Genomic DNA, 20,707 nt, shown 5'->3' with positions numbered 1-20,707 from the left:
GATATTTTCTAAATTTATTTATTCATAAATTAGTTTTGAGGGACTGAAGCACTTAAGAGTTATAAATTAACTGAATCAAAACTGAAAAGAAATGTTTTCAAACATACATACATACATTATCATTATAGACTGTTATGCCTTTCAGCGTTCAGTCTGCAAGCCTCTGAGAGTTTACTAAACGTCGCCACAATCCTCGATTTGCAACTAGTGTTGTGGCCTCATTTAGTTCTATACCTCTTATCTTTAAATCGTTAGAAACCGAGTCTAACCATCGTCGTCTTGGTCTCCCTCTACTTCTCTTACCCTCCATAACAGAGTCCATTATTCTCCTAGGTAACCTATCCTCCTCCATTCGCCTCACATGACCCCACCACCAAAGCCGGTTTATGTGTACAGCTTCATCCATCGAGTTCATTCCTAAATTAGCCTTTATCTCCTCATTTCGAGCACCCTCCTGCCATTGTTCCCACCTGTTTGTACCAACAATCATTCTTGCTAATTTCATATCTGTTACTTTAACTTATGAATAAGATATCCTGAGTCCACCCAGCTTTCGCTCCCGTAAAGTAAAGTTGGTCTGAAAACAGACCGATATAAAGATAGCTTCGTCTGGGAGCTGACTTCCTTCTTACAGAATACTGTTGATCGCAACTGCGAGCTCACTGCATTAGCTTTACTACACCTTGTTTCAATCTCACTTACTATATTACCATCCTGGGAGAACACACAACCTAAATACTTGAAATTATCAACCTGTTCTAGCTTTGTATCATCAATCTGACATTCAATTACGTTGAATTTCTTGCCTACTGAAATCAATTTAGTCTTCGAGAGGCTAATTTTCATACCATACTCACTGCACCTTTTTTCATGTTCCAAGATATTAGACTGCAGGCTTTCGGCACAATCTGCCATTAAAACCAAGTCGTCAGCATAGGCCAAACTGCTTACTACACTTCCCACTGCCATTCTATACCTTTCAGCAGATGATCCATGTAAACTACGAACAGCAAAGGTGAAAGATTACAGCCTTGTCTAACACCCGTAAGTACCCTGAACCAAGAACTCATTCTACCATCAATTCTCACCGAAGCCCAGTTGTCAACATAAATGCCTTTGATTGATTTTAATAATCTACCTTTAATTCCATAGTCCCCTAGTATGGCGAACATCTTCTCCCTCGATACCCTGTCATATGCTTTCTCTACATCTACAAAACATAAACACAACTGCCTATTCCTCTCGTAGCATTTTTCAATTACCTGGCGCATACTGAAAATCTGATCCTGACAGCCCCTCTGTGGTCTGAAACCACACTGTTTTTCATCCAATTTCCTCTGAACTACTCATTGTACCCTCCCTTCCAAGATGCCAGTGAATACTTTGCCTGGTATACTAATCAATGAGATACCTCGATAGTTGTTGCAATCCTTCCTGTTCCCTTGCTTATAGATAGGTGCAATTACTGCTTTTGTCCAATCTGAAGGTACCTTACCAACACTCCACACTAATTTTACTACTCTTTGAAGCCATTTCATCCCTGTCTTCCCACTATACTTCACCATTTCAGGTCTAATTTCATCTATTCCTGCTGCCTTATGAAAATGGAGTTTATTTACTATCCTTTCCACTTCCTCAAGCATAATTTCACCAACATCATTTTCCTCCTCCCCATGAGCTTGGCTGTTTGCAACACCACCATGATGATTTCCTTTTACATTGAGAAGATATTCAAAATATTCCCTCCACCTCTCCAGTGATTCCCTGGGATCTATTATGAGTTCACCTGAATTACTCAAAACACAGTTCATTTCCTTTTTCCCTCCCTTCCTAAGATTCTTTATTACTGTCCAGAAAGGTTTCCCTGCTGCTTGACCTAGCCTTTCCAGGTTATTACCAAAATCTTCCCATGACTTCTTTTTGGGTTCAACAACTATTTGTTTCACTCTGTTTCTTTCATCTACGTACAAACCCCTGTCTGCCTCGGCCCTTGTTTGGAGCCATTTCTGATAAGCCTTCTTTTTACGTTTACAGGCTGCTCTCACTTCATCATTCCACCAAGATGTTCGCCTTTTCCCATCTTTACACACAGTTGTTCCTAGGCATTCCCTTGCTGTTTCTACTACAGCATCCCTGTATGCCACCCATTCACTTTCTATATCCTGAACCTGCTTACTGTCTACTGTTCGAAACTTCTCACTAATCATATCCATGTACTTCTGTCTAATTTCCTCGTCCTGGAGATTTTCTACCCTTATTCGTTTGCAGACAGATTTTACTTTCTCTACCCTAGGCCTAGAGATACTTAGTTCACTACAGATCAGATAGTGGTCTGTATCATCGAAAAATCTGCAAAAAACTCGTTCATTCCTAACAGATTTCCTGAATTCAAAGTCTGTTAAGATATAGTCTATTATGGATCTGGTTCCCCTAGCCTCCCATGTGTAGCGGTGAATAGCCTTATGCTTGAAGAATGTATTCGTAACTGCTAAACCCATACTAGCACAGAAGTCCAGCAAACGCTTCCCATTCCCATTAGCTTCCATATCTTCCCCACATTTACCAATCACCCTTTCGTATCCTTCAGTTCTATTCCCAACTCTCGCATTGAAATCGCCCATTAGCACTATTCTATCCTTGCTGTTGACCCTGACCACGATGTCACTCAATGCTTCATAAAACTTGTCAACTTCATCCTCATCTGCACCCTCACATGGTGAATACACGGACACAATTCTTGTCCTAATTCCTCCCACTGACAAATCTACCCACATCATTCGCTCGTTTACGTGCCTAACAGAAACTATGTTGCGTGCAATGGTATTCCTGATAAAGAGCCCTACCCCAGACTCTGCCCTTACCTTTCTAACACCCGTCAAGTACACTTTGTAATCTCCTATCTCTTCCTCATTATCTGCCCTTACCCAAATATCACTTACTCCTAGCACATCCAAATGCATCCTCTTTGCTGACTCAGCCAGTTCTACCTTCTTTCTTCCATAAGCCCCATTAATATTGATAGCTCCCCATTGAATTCCATTTTGTTTGCCAAGTTGTTTCCAAGGAGTCCCTCGCTTGTCAAATGGGAGTGGGACTCCATTACCCCCATAGGTCTGAGGCTTGCTTAAAGTGTTCTGAGCTCGGTAAATTCATGAAGCAGGATGCTGCCCTACTTGCACATAGTCCAAGTGAGGATCTCTCCTCTTAACGGGTTATGGACCACCGGTGAATTGTATAGTCCTAGCCGCCTGGGCACAAGGAGGGCCACGACTCAGAATATGTCCGAGATGCCCACTCCCATTCCATAGCAACTGGTATCCCGACTCTCGGGACCACTTACTAGGCCACTCAGCCGTTGCCCATGGTTCACGAACTAGGACGTGACTACAGTAACCCACAAACATGAACCATATCACAAAAAATACCATTCTATTTTGTATGGTAGTACTGTAAATCTCTAAATGAATTATTGACCTCATGTGATATTGTGTAGTGTTTTGGATGTTCTATCATAAGGAAAATTGGGTACCAGATATGTGACCACATGTCCTGTTTTACCTGAGTACATACTCTTTGGGGGGGATATTCTATCACATCTGGATGATTTTTTTGGAAATTTCAGCAAATGTCTTCTTTTCGAGATTAAGAGCAAAATTTTAATTCTGATTGCAAATGTTTCCTCCCACTATCGATATTTTGACAAGTCACTAGCGACAGCAAAGAGCAATCTGTCACAGTTATAGCCATTACAGTCTTGTGAAGACTGTTTTCTTTAGTTAATGTCCGATGGATAAAAGGGATTTAAAGTAGAGACAGTACAATCGGTAATAAGTGTTTGATACTAGGAGTTGGTGCTGTGGCTCAGCTGCTGGCATTCATCTACACCTAGACAGCTGAGGTTCAAATCCATATCAATGCTGGGTTGGAATTTTCACCTGAAGAATCATGTGGTATCGGGTGAGGTGTCAGCCTTAAACCCTGGTGAAAGCCAAAATGATCCTACGTTGCTCTAGCAGCAACCCTAGAAATATCTTGGATAAGCTGACGAAAGTTTTTAAGTTTCCAATACAATTTGAAACATTGGACTGTTTGGAATTTTGATAAATATTTGAGTGGTGAAAACGAATTGCTCGAAGCAATAAGTTCTTCAATGAAGTACTCATGGTATTTAAAGGTGGAGATTGTAATGATGAAAAGTGTCATTGTGAAAGCAATGTCAGTGTTGGCGAATAAAAATGTAACAATTCTTCATAGCTTAATTTGAAACTAAAGTAAATTGTTTAGTATTGTACTTTTTTGTAAACTAATGTGTTCTCACTTTTACTCCTAAACGATATAATAAAACAGCCTGGACACCATTGTAGAAGTTATATATCATAAATATTGCCCATGGGAAGTCGACTGATGTGAGTTGATAAGGCCTGTGGGGCAGTGTCGCATTTTTCTACCTCTCAGATATGGTCACCTTAGCCAGACTGCTATCTTCTGTTGTAAAAAAGAAATTGTAGTTGTTTGTTGTTTGCTTGTTTAAAGGGACCTAACATTTAGGTCATTGGCCCAATTGTTATAGTCTGTTTATATTGGTTCCTCAATTCTGAGGATCATGATCTCTGAAGATATTTCTTTGTACCTGTTTCCATCCTCCACGGTCTTCTGCTATACGGGTAGATTGTATGAACGATGTCTTTGTTGCATGTTTTATGCTGTCTGTCCAGCGTATAGGTGCTCGCCTACGCTCCCTCTTTCCAGGCACATTTCCCAAGATTATGTGCTTTTCAAGGCTTCCTTCTCCAGGACACATAATATGACCAAAGAATTGGAGATTCCTGTGTTGACATTTTGCCGATAACCTGGTACTGATGTTCAGCTCCTTGAGGATGGATTCGTTGGTTTGAAATGCTGTCCAAGGAATGCGAAGCATTCTTCTCCAGCACCACATGTCGAATGAATTGATCTTATTCAAATTTGAAGCTCTTAAAGTCCACGTTTCAGCACCATAGAGGAAGATAGAGAATACCAGTGTCTGTACTAGTCTCATCTTTAGCTTTACAGAAATGGAGCGATCCTTCCAAATATGAGGTAACTGAGACATGATGTTTTTGGCCATGGCATTCCTTCTCCTGATCTCTATTTCACAGCTGTTGTTGCTAGTTATAATGGCACCCAGGTACAACATTTCTGAAACCATTTCCATTTTGCTGATGGTACAGTTCGTTCAGCTTGCCAGGCCTATCAGCTACCATAATTTTTGTCTTTTACATGTTGATCTGCAAACCCAAACTTATGCTCTCAGTTCTGACACGGTCTAAAAGCTCTGTCAATTCTGCCTCATCCATGGCAATCAATATGGTATCATCTGCATATCGGAGATTCAATATCTTTCCGCCACCAATAGGAAATCCACCAGTCCATTCAGCCAATCCAGTTCTCATGATGTACTCGCCATAAATATTAAAAAGCTGGGGTGATAATATACAACCTTGGCAAACGGCCCTTTGTGTCTTAAAGATTTCAGACATCTTACCATTTAACTTGACAACTGCTGTGTTAGACTCATATTGATTCTTTATCAACCAGATAAGATGTTTGGAACTCACATTTCCAATAACACTTGCCAAAGTTTCTCCCATTGAACACAGTCAAACGCTTTCCTATAGTCTAGAAAGCAAATGATCATAGGAAGCTGGAATTCTCTGCTCTTTTCAAAACCAAACCAAACCCCATGGCACTACAGCCCTTGAAGGGCCCTGGCCTACCAAGTGACCGCTGCTCAGCCCGAAGGCCTGCAGATTACGAGGTGTCGTGTGGTCAGCATGACAAATTCTCTCGATCGTTAATCTTGACTTCCGAGACCGGGGCCGCTATCTCACCATTAGATAGCTTCTCAATTCTGATCACGTAGGCTGAGTGGACCTCGAACCAGTCCTCAGGTCCAGGTAAAAATCCCTGACCTGGTCGGGAATCGAACCCCGGGGCCTCCGGGTAAGAGGCAGGCACGCTACCCTTACACTGCGGGGCCGGCGCTCTTTACGATTAGTTGTTGGATATTCAACAGCTGTTCCCTTGTGCCTTTTCCTTTGAAGAAACCAGCTTGTTCAGGGGGAATCTGTGAACTAATATACTGTAATTTTGGAGTCTGTCTTTCAAGATATACAACATGATCTTGCTAGCATGTGAAATTAAGGAGAGTCCTATAGTTATCACATTTCATTGTTGAGTCCTTTTTATGCAAGAGGATGAAGATAGATGTAACCCAGTCAGCTGGCCATTTGCCATTGTTTTAGCACTTCCTCTTAAAACAATAATGACCACTACAAGAAATTGTTACATTCCTCATTGTTATTACAAAAATATTATCTTTTCAGGTTCAACCTAACAACTATGCTTCCTTTTATGATGACCAAAGACAGAATTGGTCCATTCTTTTCGATTCTGAGAAAGATGTTGTGGACTTTGCTAAACAGGTAATTGCAAGGCATTTAACAAGGTATACTTAAGTATAATCTAAATTGAAATCTCAATTTGATGTTAGATGTACGGTAATAACTAGTTTATTATCATAGGTTGGTGTTGCCCGTGCCAGTTCGTACCGCAATGAAAGTTCCCAGACATTTGATACTCAGGATCTTCAACTTGGAGAAGGACTTACTGCTGAACTGGGTGACCTTTTGGAAATCCGGTACACTACCAGTGCGCTCGTCAATTGCAGCATAGGGCAGGTGGATCACCATTAGTATTTACTAATTTATCATAGAGGTAGTCAAATAAGTGTCTTCTTGATGGTTCGAGATGTATTTTCTCTGTTCTCTGGATTCATTCTTATGCGTACTGAGCACTAGATGTTGTCACACTCATTCTTTTACCGCTGTACAGTATTTCATTGCTTTTAGCTTCAGTAGTAGTGTTTAACATTGTAACTGCTACTACAGTGGTTACCCAAAACAAAGCACTAAACACAATAAAGCTGGGGGGGGGGGGGGAGTAAGAGCAACTACACAATATCAGAAAACACTACACACTCAGCGAAACATCAGCTGGACTACGCGGATCTCCGCCAACAACAACATAATACGTAAATATCAGTAGGGCCAAATAGTGGACAATAAACCAGGAAGGTGGAAGGAACTACGACCTACCGAGGGCATGGACATGGCTTAGGTTTCGTTTTCCGAAATAATTCGCCGTGATCCTTAAACTTGAAAAATGTTATTTACGAAAGAAATTTTACAAATACATTCCGAACCAAATCCACCAACTTGCAACTTACGAACTATACTCTCCGTGATATACATAACTTAGAGGTTCCTTAATAATGTCTTTCTACAATTTCAAATTTCAAACCAACTATACATCTAGTTAAAAATCCAGTTGTACAATGCAATTTACAGTGAAGTAAACGTACTCTCCAAAACTCTAGCGTACATCAAGAGACACTGAACTACCAGAGGCAAACCGCAAGGTAAATATATTAAACTACAATCTACATATTTAGTGAAACAAAAATGGGAATGTCTCGAAAACAAACAGGCAAGCCCAGCTGAAAAGCTAAGGCATCATAAATAATTAATTTGGCGAATCTAGGTTAGGCTAGGGCAGACTCCTATACGAAAAAGCAACCGAACATTACGGAAATTTTAGCCGGAGCGGAATTCAAGAGTGCTTACCCGAAGGTGGCCCATCCTGGTAGCGAGGCGTCGCACACAACGTAAAACTTCAGACAGACCAAGACAAGACAAGATCAAGACAAGACCGAATTATCACGAACGCTGTTTTGCTCTCTATATAAAGGTAAACCCTGGCCTAGGAGTAGCCAATCAGAACGCATGAGCCCGCCTATCGTCACCCAGATTCACCAATCACAATTCCTACTTTGTCGCGAACTTTAACTAAGCTTCTCAAATACGTGCGTTTGCGAATCTTCCATTTCCAGAATAGTTAGAAAATGCCTTCTAGAACACACAACCAACAAAAGGCAACACACCCTGTTCAAAAATTCATGTAACAATTTTCTAGATACTTCCAGTAAGTACAGACTGAAATCTACTATTTATAAATACATATGTTACAAATTACACAGTACAGGTTAGGTCATTACAAATAAAACATACTACCACACTTTACAAATAAGGTCTTCAATAAACATTTTCCACTTCCACTACATTGTTCACCTGTGACAAACATGACTCAATATTGTGACTTCATCTTTTAAGATCAGTTCACCTGCTTTAATGTCACCAAAACAACAAACTTTTTCACTGGATAAATGGTAGATCTTAATACTCTGGCCATTTGTATTCACAGACTGAAATAGACAATGCTCACAATTGGCCATTATTATTATTATTATTATTATTATTATTATTATTATTATTATTATTATTATTATTGTTGTTGTTGTTGTTGTTGTTGTTGTTGTTGTTGTTGTTGTCATCGTCGTCGTCGTATGGCCGCTACCTAGTAAGACATTCTAAAAGTGGTCCCATCGAGGTGGCCGGCATACCAATTTTGACACTCTCATTGTGCTGCTCACTATCAATCAAAACAGAATTCTGCTGGAGAAGACTTATGGTTGAGTTAATTATATTTTGTTGTAGGACAGTGAGTGCACCACCAGAGAACTTTAACTTGCCAATAACAAAGACATGGAGTGCTAAGAATTTTGACTGCCTTTCAAAAATAAACTCTCTCTGTTGGATTTGAACTGCAAATTTGAGATCATGAGTTAATATTCTACCCCTGATCAACCTAGGCAGCTAATTGGCTATTTAAGTGGCTTGCTGGTTTCATTGTTAACATTTTGACATTTCAGAGAATTGAGAAAAATAATTGTCGATCACAGAGGAACTAACATTAACCCCTAAAGTGGGGAGCTCAGTACACACCGGCTCTCTCCCAGATAAGGAACCATTTCCCTGATTGAAGAAAATATTTAATTACATGCTTGAAAACAATCTTAGACTAAAATGAAGTATAGAAAGGGCCTAAGAGAAATATTTGCTTGAATATAGTGAATTTAATTGTTATATTCTCCTTCAATTCGTCTATGTTATGCGGATTATTCCTATAAACGTTATTTGTTGAAAAATCCTATTACTTCGTGCAAGAGTGTACCAAGTGCTTTCACACTGTGCTACCGAGCTTGTTCTTTCTTAATAGCAAAGCTCTGGTTTTCGTTTATACAGTAATTTATAGCTAACAATCTCTGCCTGGAAATAAATTTTTCTGTATATGTAAATTTAGATTTACAAAGTTTACATGTACTTAAAAGATTTATAATGGAATTAATTATAATACTCATGAAATTTTCTTTTATGTTGGTTAGCGCTTTTGAGGGATTTAGTTTTTACATACCTACAATTCGTAAGTGACATACACAAACTATATTACACTACACTACAGGTAATATTTACAGTCTTCACAGTGTTATGTCTTTTACAGCTGTTCATTATGATACACACAGAAGCAGATCATGTTACATACCCTGTCCCAGCTTCGCATAATTGTATGATTTAAAGTTAAAAACTTCATGATCGTTCCGTATTGAATAGAGAAATAAGATGATGTACAATATTAGAAGGATCCACCTTTCAATACTCCATTGTAAGTTGAACTAAAAAGAAGTCACAACTTGTTTATTGGGACCGGTTTCGACACATTACAAGTGTCATCATCAGCCAAATAGTAAAGTAGGGCAAGATATAAAGATCTTAAAACAACTAATACATTGAACACAGGCAAAAAATTAACATTGATTCATATCGTACACTACGATGACACTTGTAATGTGTCGAAACCGGTCCCAATAAACAAGTTGTGACTTCTTTTTAGTTCAACTTACAACGGAGTATTGAAAGGTGGATCCTTCTAATATTGTACATCTTCTTATTAATTGTATGATTTTATTATGAAACGCAATCGTTTTCTTGGTGTGTAAGCTTTCCACCCAGCCACCTTTTTACATAACAAGAGGTTCTTATCAATTGACACTTTGCCATCAGGGGTATAAGCAACGAAAAATTTTGCTACCAGATGGTCAAATACTGGCTTTATCTCATCGACTGGTGTTCTGTAAGCACAATTCAAAATTAAATAACGAGGCCTAGTTAACTTGTTAGAAATAAAGGCTGAAGGAAATGATCACTTAATTTTAAAACTATGTTCTGAAATTAAGCAAGAATGTGATGCACCTCAAAATATGGCGCAGAGTGGATGAATGATTTCAGAGGTTAGTTTATTCTGTAAAACTTCCTCGTTAGACGTTTCAGTCGATCATAGATCATATAAACGGGCAATCATATAAAAATTACATTTACACAATATAAAATACATTACAACATTGCATTTAAAATAAAATGACTAGAATATTTATCTTCTTTTTAGCAAGCTTTAAGACTTGCAGTTCGAATACAATAAGTTAAGAAGACGTATAATTAGTTGATTTCTGCCAGACTGGGATCTTAAGAGTCCTGGGTTTGACTTTTGTCACACTTAATGTCTGATAAAAACAGTTTTATTTTAAGACTTGTTGCACTTTGTACAGAGTAAGGATAGTAGTTCTGTGAGTAATTAAATCAATCTTGAAGGACACAGTGTGAACAGTTGCTTGTGTCTGGTTCCATTAGCTTATTACTGCAGTATGTCAAATGAGGTGGGAAACATGTTATGAGTGAAGTCCATAAGACGCTAAAAGAACGGTATTTCCCAGTTTATTGCGGGACCTCGGACGGCTGTTGAATGGCACGGAGTGTGGAGAGAGACGTATTACTAATCGACTCCAATATCGCCTTGAGTTCTGTCACCCCTCCCCCTTTTAGAGCTGGTCACATAAAATTTAGCACATATAAAACAAAGTAATAAAGTAATAACAAACCTGAAGGAACATGCGTCATCCGATAAGACACAAATAAAAACAATCTCAAATTTCAAAAACATACACATGGCTAGAAACAAAGATACGCAGGATAACCAACATAACAACTAGAGACAGGATATAGGAAGGAGGCCGGAAACCCTAAGAGGACTTGATCTTACGTGACGTTGTGGGGAAAAAGACGTGAGAGCATTTACCCTTCAGTCTGGTTTACTAACAATAAAGAAATTTCAACAAGGTATAATAATAGTAATTAAAAGGTAACATGATCAATAAAGAAACAAGTTGAATCGAACCGCGAGGTTCCTGTCGATGGTTCTTTGGATAATTAAAATGGCAATAAAATATTGTGATTACATTTTAAAAAAGGTGAGCATAACTTCGACAATGAAATTCACAAGGAAAATTCAACAGGGAATATAAACATAATTACAACCATCTTGCAAGGCAAATAGAAAAAGAGTTTACAGATTATTACCAATAGTTTACAAAGAAAATAACAACGGAATTTGAAATTTAATGCAGAGGTCTTTAGAGTTGCTGTCCTCACCTAATACGCATCAGCGAGAGACGCATAGCACTACAGGCTTACCCTAAATTGATACTGGACTACGGGAGACAACCCGGATGGAAAATTAAATTTTACATTACACAAAAGGTTAATAAAAGGAAATTGCCTCCAAAACAAAGGATAATAGACCTAGCTGATGAGCTAAGGCATTACAAAACAAAACGGCGAAAACCAGGGTCTAAGGTAAACTCCGAAACAGATAAATTTACATATTAATTTAACATTTGAGAAAAGAAAACATGCTTACCCCGAGGTGACTGGAGCCACTGACCGGCCCACACACAAGGTGCGTCCGACCGTGAGAACGTATGAAAACCAAAGACATGGACAAAAGCCCTGCTCCTACCGAGGAGCCATAGGCCGGAAATTGAGAAACACTCAAACAGCCAATCAGGGAAGCTGCCTACGATTCGACCCGAAATTTTCGCCAATGTAAATGATTGTTATTCCAACCAATGAAAATACATTACCTTATATGGTTATGTGGCCAACACGTTCTAGAGGTTTTGATTGCAAAACTCAGTTATTTTGTGATCGAAGCCTCCACGTGGCAAATACAGGGTGATACAAAAGGTGGGTTACAACAAGCACACTACTGGAGATCTCCAATACAAAAATACAAGTTTAATGATTAAATAAATATAATTAACTGTCTGTCTTATGAGTCCTGAAAATTTCTATTAACATTTTTAAATTCACAACAACAACAACAAAATGTTTCATCAACTTCTTCACAAATGTCTTAGTTTTTGCAATGATGATTTTACCAAATATTTACATAAATTTACAACCAAAAATAAAATAATATTTAATTGACTTCTTCAAAAATGTCTGAGAGTTCCTTAGTTTTTCCAATGATGTTTTCACAATTTTTTAAAAACATAATGACAAGAATTAAATAATTCCATCCACATTATGAACTCACCACCGGCGACAAGTTCGAATGTCGACGAGAGTGTTTGCTAGTTAACATAGTAAAAAATCTGTACCGCAGACGATTAATGTGATGATCGATCACATGGTATATAATCACTGGAGTGCATAAATGTTGATAACGGAAAAACTTACGCACGCTTAATCGCTCATAATAACGGATGCTTGAGTGATAGGGTTGTCACTGTAACTGAAGGATAATACACAGTTTAAATACAAATTTTCAAGGGACAGAAAAGGCTGTTGTTATAATGGAGTTACCACTATATGCCGTACTCGCTCTAGTGAACTTCTACTGTATTATAAATTTCATACACAGCATTAATCTGAGATGAACAGTGACACTTCGGATGTTGTTTACATCCAAGTTTGGACCCCTTTGGGATCAGGGTGAAAATCCAAAATGGGTGTATGTGCATATGTTTCAGCATAGCTGTCAACTAAACTTGGTACACATATGAGCTACTATCTGGAAAAAAATACTGTTGGGATAAGAAACCCATAGCACCCTTTGGGTGGGGTTGTTAAGGGATGAAGTATAAAAATAATAGAAACAACCAATATTAATGTAGAATCCATAGTTTTTTGGATTGCTGAAATGAATAGCGACACTCCGGATGTCGATTAAGTCCAAATTCAGGCCCTATCGGCATGGAGTGGGGGATAGGGGTTAAAAAGAAAATGCCCAAAATGATTGAGATTATAGATGTATGTGTGTATGTTCCAGCATAGCTCTGAAGATAAATTTTGTACACGTATTATTTTATGTGGAAAAAGTACTGTGGGGGTAAGACAACCCTGGGGGATGGGATGACATGTTAATTCCTCGGTCGACAGCTAAACGGCACCGGGGATTGGGAGATTCGTCCACCACCCACTTCAGGTCAAGATGATGCAGCTGTTTCCCTAGCAGAGTGGCAGCATAAGCAGTAGCAGGACATCAAGGAAAAGCAAGCTTTGGCTGAGGAGAGATTCCTTACCCAGGCCAAGGTTCAAGATGTCCAAGAGACCCAGATCTTCCTATCTTCCTACCAGGGCAACAAGTACTGCGACGTAACCAACCAGTCGGTAATAATATTGGAGAGTTTCACGCAGGTCAGGCACCTAAGTGGGTTGGTCCCGTCGAGATGGATAAGCAGCTGGGCCATAGGGTCTACTTACTAAAGACCAACCCTCCTGTCAAGGTCCACGCATCAGAGTTGCGGCAAGTCTCCCAACTACTGCGCATACAGAGCAAGCCTGGTACTGTCATGGGTCCACCGGGAGGAGAGGCTACTAATGACACAGCACAACCTGGTCATCATGAGCAGAACACATCGACTATCATCGAGGAAGAGGCTAGCAGCGAGGCAACACCAACCCCGGCACGGCACGACCCGGTCAATTGGAGGAGAGCACATCCAGCGACATTGAGGAAGAGAGAAGATACAATCTACAACCAAGGCAAAGTCGACGAGTGTGATAGACTGTTGAAATTGTTTCAAGTTATAGGGGGGATATTGATGCAAGTGTAATAGACTAATATAACTTGGAAACAATATTTTTTAACCCATGGGTAAATAATGCAAATATGGATGATGATGATGCTGATGATGATGATGATGATTATTATTATTATTATTATTATTATTATTATTATTATTATTATTATTATTATTATTATTATTAAATCTGAATAAAACATAAATGATCGGAAATTGTATTATCTATAACTTTTGTTATGTAGGTCTTTTCAATAGGACCAATAACATAGGTATTTTCATTACTTGTAAACGTACCACTTAGTCGAGCAGCTCGTCTCCTTTCTCCCGAGTCTTCCCAGTCCAAACTTTGCCTCTTTCCTTTGAACACTGGGGCTACAGTAGCAACTCCACATTCGTTTGGTATAGCTCCTTCTTGCAGACAGTAAGAAAAATTCTTCAGATGTGATGCTATATCCAAACCCAAAGCCATTATTATACTCCCAAAAATGTTATCGATTCTAGCTGCTTTTCTAGTTTTCAACTTTTGTATTATTTTGATAATAGATTGTTACCGCAGGTAAATTTCAGTAATTTGCTAATGTTAGTCACCTCCTTTACCTGAACATTATCCTTATATCTTTACAAACTGCTTACTAAATACCTCTGCCTTCTGTAAATCCTCACATTCACAGTCCAATCACCTTATCACCACATTTTAATGTCCAGAGTAACTGCTCTTTGCAGCATAGACAGGAGCTAGATGTGCTAGCACTGTGTTAAGTGCTGATAGATCTCCACGGGTATATGGAGCCATGCTGTACATAGTGCGTCTGAGAACTTTTGAAGGGTACATTGAGGATGAGACAGACGCTGAACATGACAATATTTAGAGATTGCATTACACCTAAAATTTCATATTTCTCATCCTTAACTTTTTCATAGCTTACAAATTCTTATTTCATCAGTATGAATATTTCCATTCCTATTCAATCTATCATGTCTCTATGATAAACACTCCTGTACTGTGAGAAAATTTCCACCTCTATAATATCACTTCTTAACCATGATTAAACCCCTATTATAATATCTGGTAAATATACGTCTACAAGTGGCCTGTCACAGCAATAGCTGTCAACAAAGACCAAAAATGAAACTGATGATACAGTAAGCATGAGAAAAGTAACAGAAAATATACTGAACTCCGGAAGGCGATTTTCACAACAAATTCTATTGGCAAGACTTGAATCTATCACATAAAGCTTGCCGTATAATGCTCAGCAAATTTAAGTAGGCAGTAAATCTGAAATGTAAATCATCCCTTGAATCTTAAAACTGTAAGCAGCTAATCCTGGAATGTGGCTACTGTTAGTAGAGAAGGTTGCAAAGGACATTGTACTATTATACTGGTTGGTATGGTTCATGAAATCATTACCAAGCAGCATAATACCTTTAAGTACGTTGTTTACTTGAGGTTGTGGAAAATACCAAACCATTTTGGCATCATGAATTAAAATGCCCATTTACCATTTCCGTTGTGAAATATCATGCTTGGCAGTGCATACAGACTTCATTTAATAACCCTATACTGAATAATTTAATTAAGTTTCATAATAAAGGAATTTTTGAAATATAGGATATGCTGAGATGGATTTCTTTCTGTTTCTTTCTTATTAGAACCAACATGGAGCAACAAGTAACATTCTGGTATAACTTGATTTCACACAGTCATCTATTGGACTAACATAGATAGATTGGCATAGACAACTTCATAGAGCCCTCTGCCCTCTGTCGGGCTGGCATAGAAAGATCAGCATAGACAACTTTCATAGAGCCATCTACGAGCAAATTATGTTAACTGCAATGACCTAAGCATCATACTATTCAAATAAATGGCTATTTTTTGCAAATAAAGGACTTAATGAAATTAATATTTTTCTAGTAATCCTGAGATGGAGACCTTTGTTTTGATGGATAATACATCAAACCTATTATAAAATATGACAGTGAAGTATTTACTACAGCACCCCAATCAAACATTGATCGCCTTGAGAGGTGTCAGAATAATGCCCTATGAATCATAACAAAAACCCAAACCCCATGGCACTACAGCCCTTGAAGGGCCTTGGCCTACCGAGCGACCGCTGCTCAGCCCGGAGGCCTGCAGATTACGAGGTGTCGTGTGGTCAGCACGACGAATCCTCTCGGCCGTTATTCTTGGCGTTCTAGACGAGGACCGCTATCTCACCATCAGATAGCTCCTCAATTTTAATCACGTAGGCTGAGTGGACCTTGAACCAGCCCTCAGGTTCAGGTAAAAATCCCTGACCTGGCCTGGAATCTAACCCGGGGCCTCCGGGTAAGAGGCAGGCACGCTACCCCTACACCATGGGGCCGGCTATGAATCATAACAGGCGCAATAAAAAGCACTCCTGTAACTGCCTTACAACTGTATACCCACAGCTTGCCAATAGAAGAAGAGATGAAACAACAAACAGCCAACGCATATCTCAGCTTACAAAGACTACCCCAAATGACCTGGGCCAAAAACCAGTTACTAACCCCACTCTTAAAACCCAAAAAGATCCTTTGAGTCTCGCCAAAGAATATATTAATACAATTGCAAATAAAACTTGAACGACTCTGTATGCCAGTCTGATGAAAGTGTAATAGACTAATATAATTTGGAAACAGTATTCTACCCATGGGTAAATAATGCAAATATTGAGCTCGAATTATTATTATTATTATTATTATTATTATTATTATTATTATTATTATTATTATTATTATTATTATTAACTTGTGAGGTATGGTTATGAAGTTTTTATATCTATTATTATTATTTACGTAGTTATGTACAAACTTTATTTGGTATAATCATGATTGTATTATTTGTGAGGTTATGTCTTGAAACATCTGCTGTAATATATATTAATATGAGTTTATTTAATGTAATGTAGTTAATAGTATATAATTTTTTATTACTTGTATATATGATGTATAATCCACTGCAATATTGTGCAACACACTGTAATAAGTCCAGAGCAACACTATGTGTGACTAGAATTATGTAGAAAATTACTTGCATTGTAAATAGGCTATTATGAGAAAACATACTGTCATATTTTTCTAGAAGCCTGGCCAGGCAATGTATATAAAGAGGCAGTCTTCAGGATAGAGTTAAGTTGTTTTAACGAGACTTGTGTGGAAGTAGTGTTAACCGAGTGTTAGAAGTCAAGTATGTGAATTTTGTTGGGTTGGTAGTTGGTTGACATGCAAGTGTAGCAGTCTTCTTCTTATTCTTCATAGTAGGCAGCTGTTAAAAATAGTGGTTTATTGATGTGTGCATAATAGTTTGTTAATAAAACAGTGTACACAATTGACAGCACTTTATATGCGTCTTTGTGGATACATCAAGTCACCCCCATTGAATATACACAAGTGACTATAGATCCCACTTTGTCCGACTCATTGGCCGAATGGTCAGCGTGGAGGCCTTCGGTTCAGAGGGTCCCGGGTTCGATTCCTGCCGGTTCGGGGATTTTAATTACCTCTGAATAATTCTTCTGGCCTGGGGACTGGGTGTTTGTGTTTGTCCCAGCACTTTCCTCTTCTTATTCAGACAACACACTATGCTACCAAAAACACGCAATGGTGATTACATCCCTCGATATAGGGTTGGTGTGAGGAAGGGCATCAAGCTGCAAAACAGGGTCAAATACACATGTGCGCCACAGTTTGCACCCGCAACCCCACAGCTGTGGGAAAAGTGGTAGAAAAAGAAGAAGAGAAGAAGACTGCAGATCTTACTTTGATAGAAGAGGCCTGCAAGAAAGACTGTTCACCATATGATCTAAAACAGCTGGCCCTCTGTACAATAGAAGAAAAATATCCATTTAATTAATGGCTAAAATATATATAGAGATGGCTCACAGGACAAGGAAAACAGAACTGGGGCAGGAAGACATTCATCTCTCTTTTCACTCCACTTCCCAGTAGTCCAAAATAAAACAAATTTTGATGCAGAGATAAAAGCAATTTTCCATGCACTACAACAGTTATTAGGCAGAAACAATGTACCAAAAATTTGTTATCTTTACAGATTCAAAAGCTGCCATCTTGTCAAATAATAAGTCTCAAAATAAAGAACTGAAAGAAATTCTATGTATGATAAAAACCCTCCAAAGACTCCACAAACAGATCTCATTTCAGTGGAATCTTTCTCTTGTTGGAATAACAGGTAATGAAGAGGCAGACAGATTAGCCAAAAAAAGGTACCACACTACAAAAACCTGCCAGTCAGACTGATTTTATGTCAGCAAAAAGGATTCTGAAAAATACTGTTAAAAACAGGCATGAAGACAAAGAAAACAGTAGAAACCAAATTATGGAAGGATATTAATGCTAAATGGGATCAGTATAAAATAAAACCAAGAAGAGAAGCTGTAGCCTTGTTCAGACTTAACACTGGCCACGACTTTCTTGCAGCTCGTCTGAAACGAATCAACATCCTTAGATCCAAAAAATACACACTTTGCCATGACCCTGGAAGCAAAATGGATAAGGAACACCTGCTACATTGCAACAAACTTGATGTGACAGCCAGAACTTAAGGAAATCTTACTCAACTATACTGGAACGCAAGAGAAATGATGGATTGGAATCCGGGCTAGCCGTAAGATACAACAACAACAATAACAACACATAGGCTTTAGTATTGCAGTTTTCTCACAATATTTTGTTACATGTTAAAATTATATATATAGATTAATTGACATAATTCTATTCTTATCCTTACAGTTTAGCAGTAACAACTTTGTCATCCTTACTTGATTTCCAACTCCTTGTATTCTCACCACTGCTCCCTAATCGACCCTTGTTTCCGGAAGGTGTATTGCTATAACCCTTCTAAACAAACCTAACTTATATGTCCCCCTTCCAATTCAAGTGAAGGCCATCTGCATGTAGATCTCTATCTTCTAGCCACTCATTAGGATCTTCAAATTTCACTCCAAGTTTCCCACATACCCACTCACTAGTTTCATTTAAATCCCTGATCACTTTCCAGTCAGTATCCTTCGTACACATTATCCCACTGATAACAGTCTCTGCACCCTTGAACTTCTGCCGCACTGTGATAAGTAGGACCCACACATCCCCAACTCTGTTGGTACGTATTCCTGCTTGCCTTACATTGTTGGCACCAATATAAAAAACTACCATCTACTCCTTACCATCTTTCTTCTCTTCTCCTTTCCTCAGTATCTGCCACCGAGCGAGTTGGCCGTGTGGTTAGAGGCATGTGCAAAGCTGTGAGCTTACATCTGAGAGATAGTGGGTTCAAACCCCACTGTTGGTAGCCCCGAAAATGGTTTTCCGTGGTTTCACATTTTCATACCAGGTAAATGTTGGGGCTGTACCTTAATTAAGGCCACGGCTGCTTCCTTCCCACTCCCAGGCGTTTCCTCTCCCATCGTTGCTATAAGACCTATCTGTGTCGCTGCAAATTGTTGAAAAAGAAAAAATAACATTATCTGCTTTAACCCAATTCCCGAACACTCTACCCTGGTTCTCTGTCCTCCTCAAACTTTCCCACACGTGCCAAACAATAGGGCCCCCCCATGACCAGAGCCTGAATGCCACCTACCTTATCCTGCATATCAGCAGCAGATCCTACTTCCTCCTCCCCTTTCTCCCTCTTATGACCCTGTTCCACCCCTGTCTTCCTATCCTGCACTCAACATTTCCCTTTGCTATCTTTCCCTTTCCTCTTACCTCCTCCCTCCACTGTTACACTTCCCTCTTCATCACCCCTTTGCTCTTCTACCTGCAGTGACTCATTCCAGTTCCTCACAGATATCTCTTCTGAACCTTCCCCCCGGGGAGAGCCTTTGGCCTTTATTTTCCTTCCCCGTAAAATATTAGCCCACCCATCTTACACAACTTCTCCCCTCCTCCCTCTTGTATACCTACTGAATCCAAAATAACTTAAAAGCTTTCCAGAGTGTCAAGCACAGAAGTTAAATATAAATATTACACTGTAACTTACCTGTAAAAAAAACATGATTAAACAAGGAGTAAAAATATACACTATTAAACAAAGAATGACATGTTTCATTCTTAACCTTTTCCGGTCCAATGTCGAAGTGACCTTGACATCATGGTTTATTGTAACCGGTCCAACCTCGAGCTCACCTCGACATTATGTTTCGTTCTATACGAGAAATTATTTATTGAAGTTCTTTGACCTGATTGAGGTTGATCGATATCCCTGGAGTTTCTAGAACAAATTTTTGTGCACAAAAGAAGCCGTTGTGTTATCTCCATGTATATAATACGAGATATATGTAGCCTTGTGTCATCGTGGTTACCCGTCGCCTGTCACGTGTGTTTACAGTGAGCAGTGCTGCACACGTGTTGTACTAGGCATGTTTATCTGTATAAGCGAATTGTCTCGGTTGAATTTGCGATATAAAATCGGCAAATGTGAGTGAATAAAAAATATGTATGCACGTTTATTTACATAGCAGTGACGATGATTATTTATTTGAATTAGATGAAGAGTGCTACCTCTACTACAGTGGTAACACCAAACAAGGCACAAACACAGTTAAAAGGGGAAGGTAAGAGTAACAATACACAATATAAGAAAACACTACAAACTTGGAAAAACAGTAACTAGCCTTTACGCGGATCTCCAACAAAACAAGTACGTAACTATCAGTAGGGCCAACTAGTAAACGACAAAACGGGAAGATGGAAGGGCTGGGAACCTACCAAAGGCATGGACATGGCTTAGATAGCAGATTCCGAAATGAATCACCGTGATCCTTAGTTTTAAAAATATTATTTACAAGATAATTCTACAAA

At 38.9% G+C, this 20,707-nt stretch overlaps 1 protein-coding gene across 4 annotated transcripts in view; it reads left to right on the top strand.

Moving 5' to 3' along the window:
- The window catches only part of LOC136867227 (FK506-binding protein 15), a 282,391-nt gene that overhangs the window by 43,157 nt on the left and 218,527 nt on the right, over positions 1 to 20,707 (top strand). For 3 of the 4 annotated variants that reach the window (XR_010859645.2, XR_010859644.2, XM_067144367.2), the window contains exons 4-5: positions 6,366 to 6,464; positions 6,564 to 6,719. The exons of the other annotated variant lie outside the window; for it this stretch is intronic. Coding sequence is in view for 1 of the 3 variants with exons in the window: in XM_067144367.2 (XP_067000468.2) it covers positions 6,366 to 6,464; positions 6,564 to 6,719 (255 nt within the window). In the remaining 2 variants the exon portion in view is untranslated. The remainder of the gene's footprint in view (positions 1 to 6,365; positions 6,465 to 6,563; positions 6,720 to 20,707) is intronic. 4 annotated transcript variants of the gene reach the window in all.

This window comes from Anabrus simplex, chromosome 3, assembly GCF_040414725.1.
Source record: "Anabrus simplex isolate iqAnaSimp1 chromosome 3, ASM4041472v1, whole genome shotgun sequence".
NCBI lineage: Eukaryota > Metazoa > Arthropoda > Insecta > Orthoptera > Tettigoniidae > Anabrus > Anabrus simplex.
This window is presented reverse-complemented; position numbering and strand designations above follow the sequence as displayed.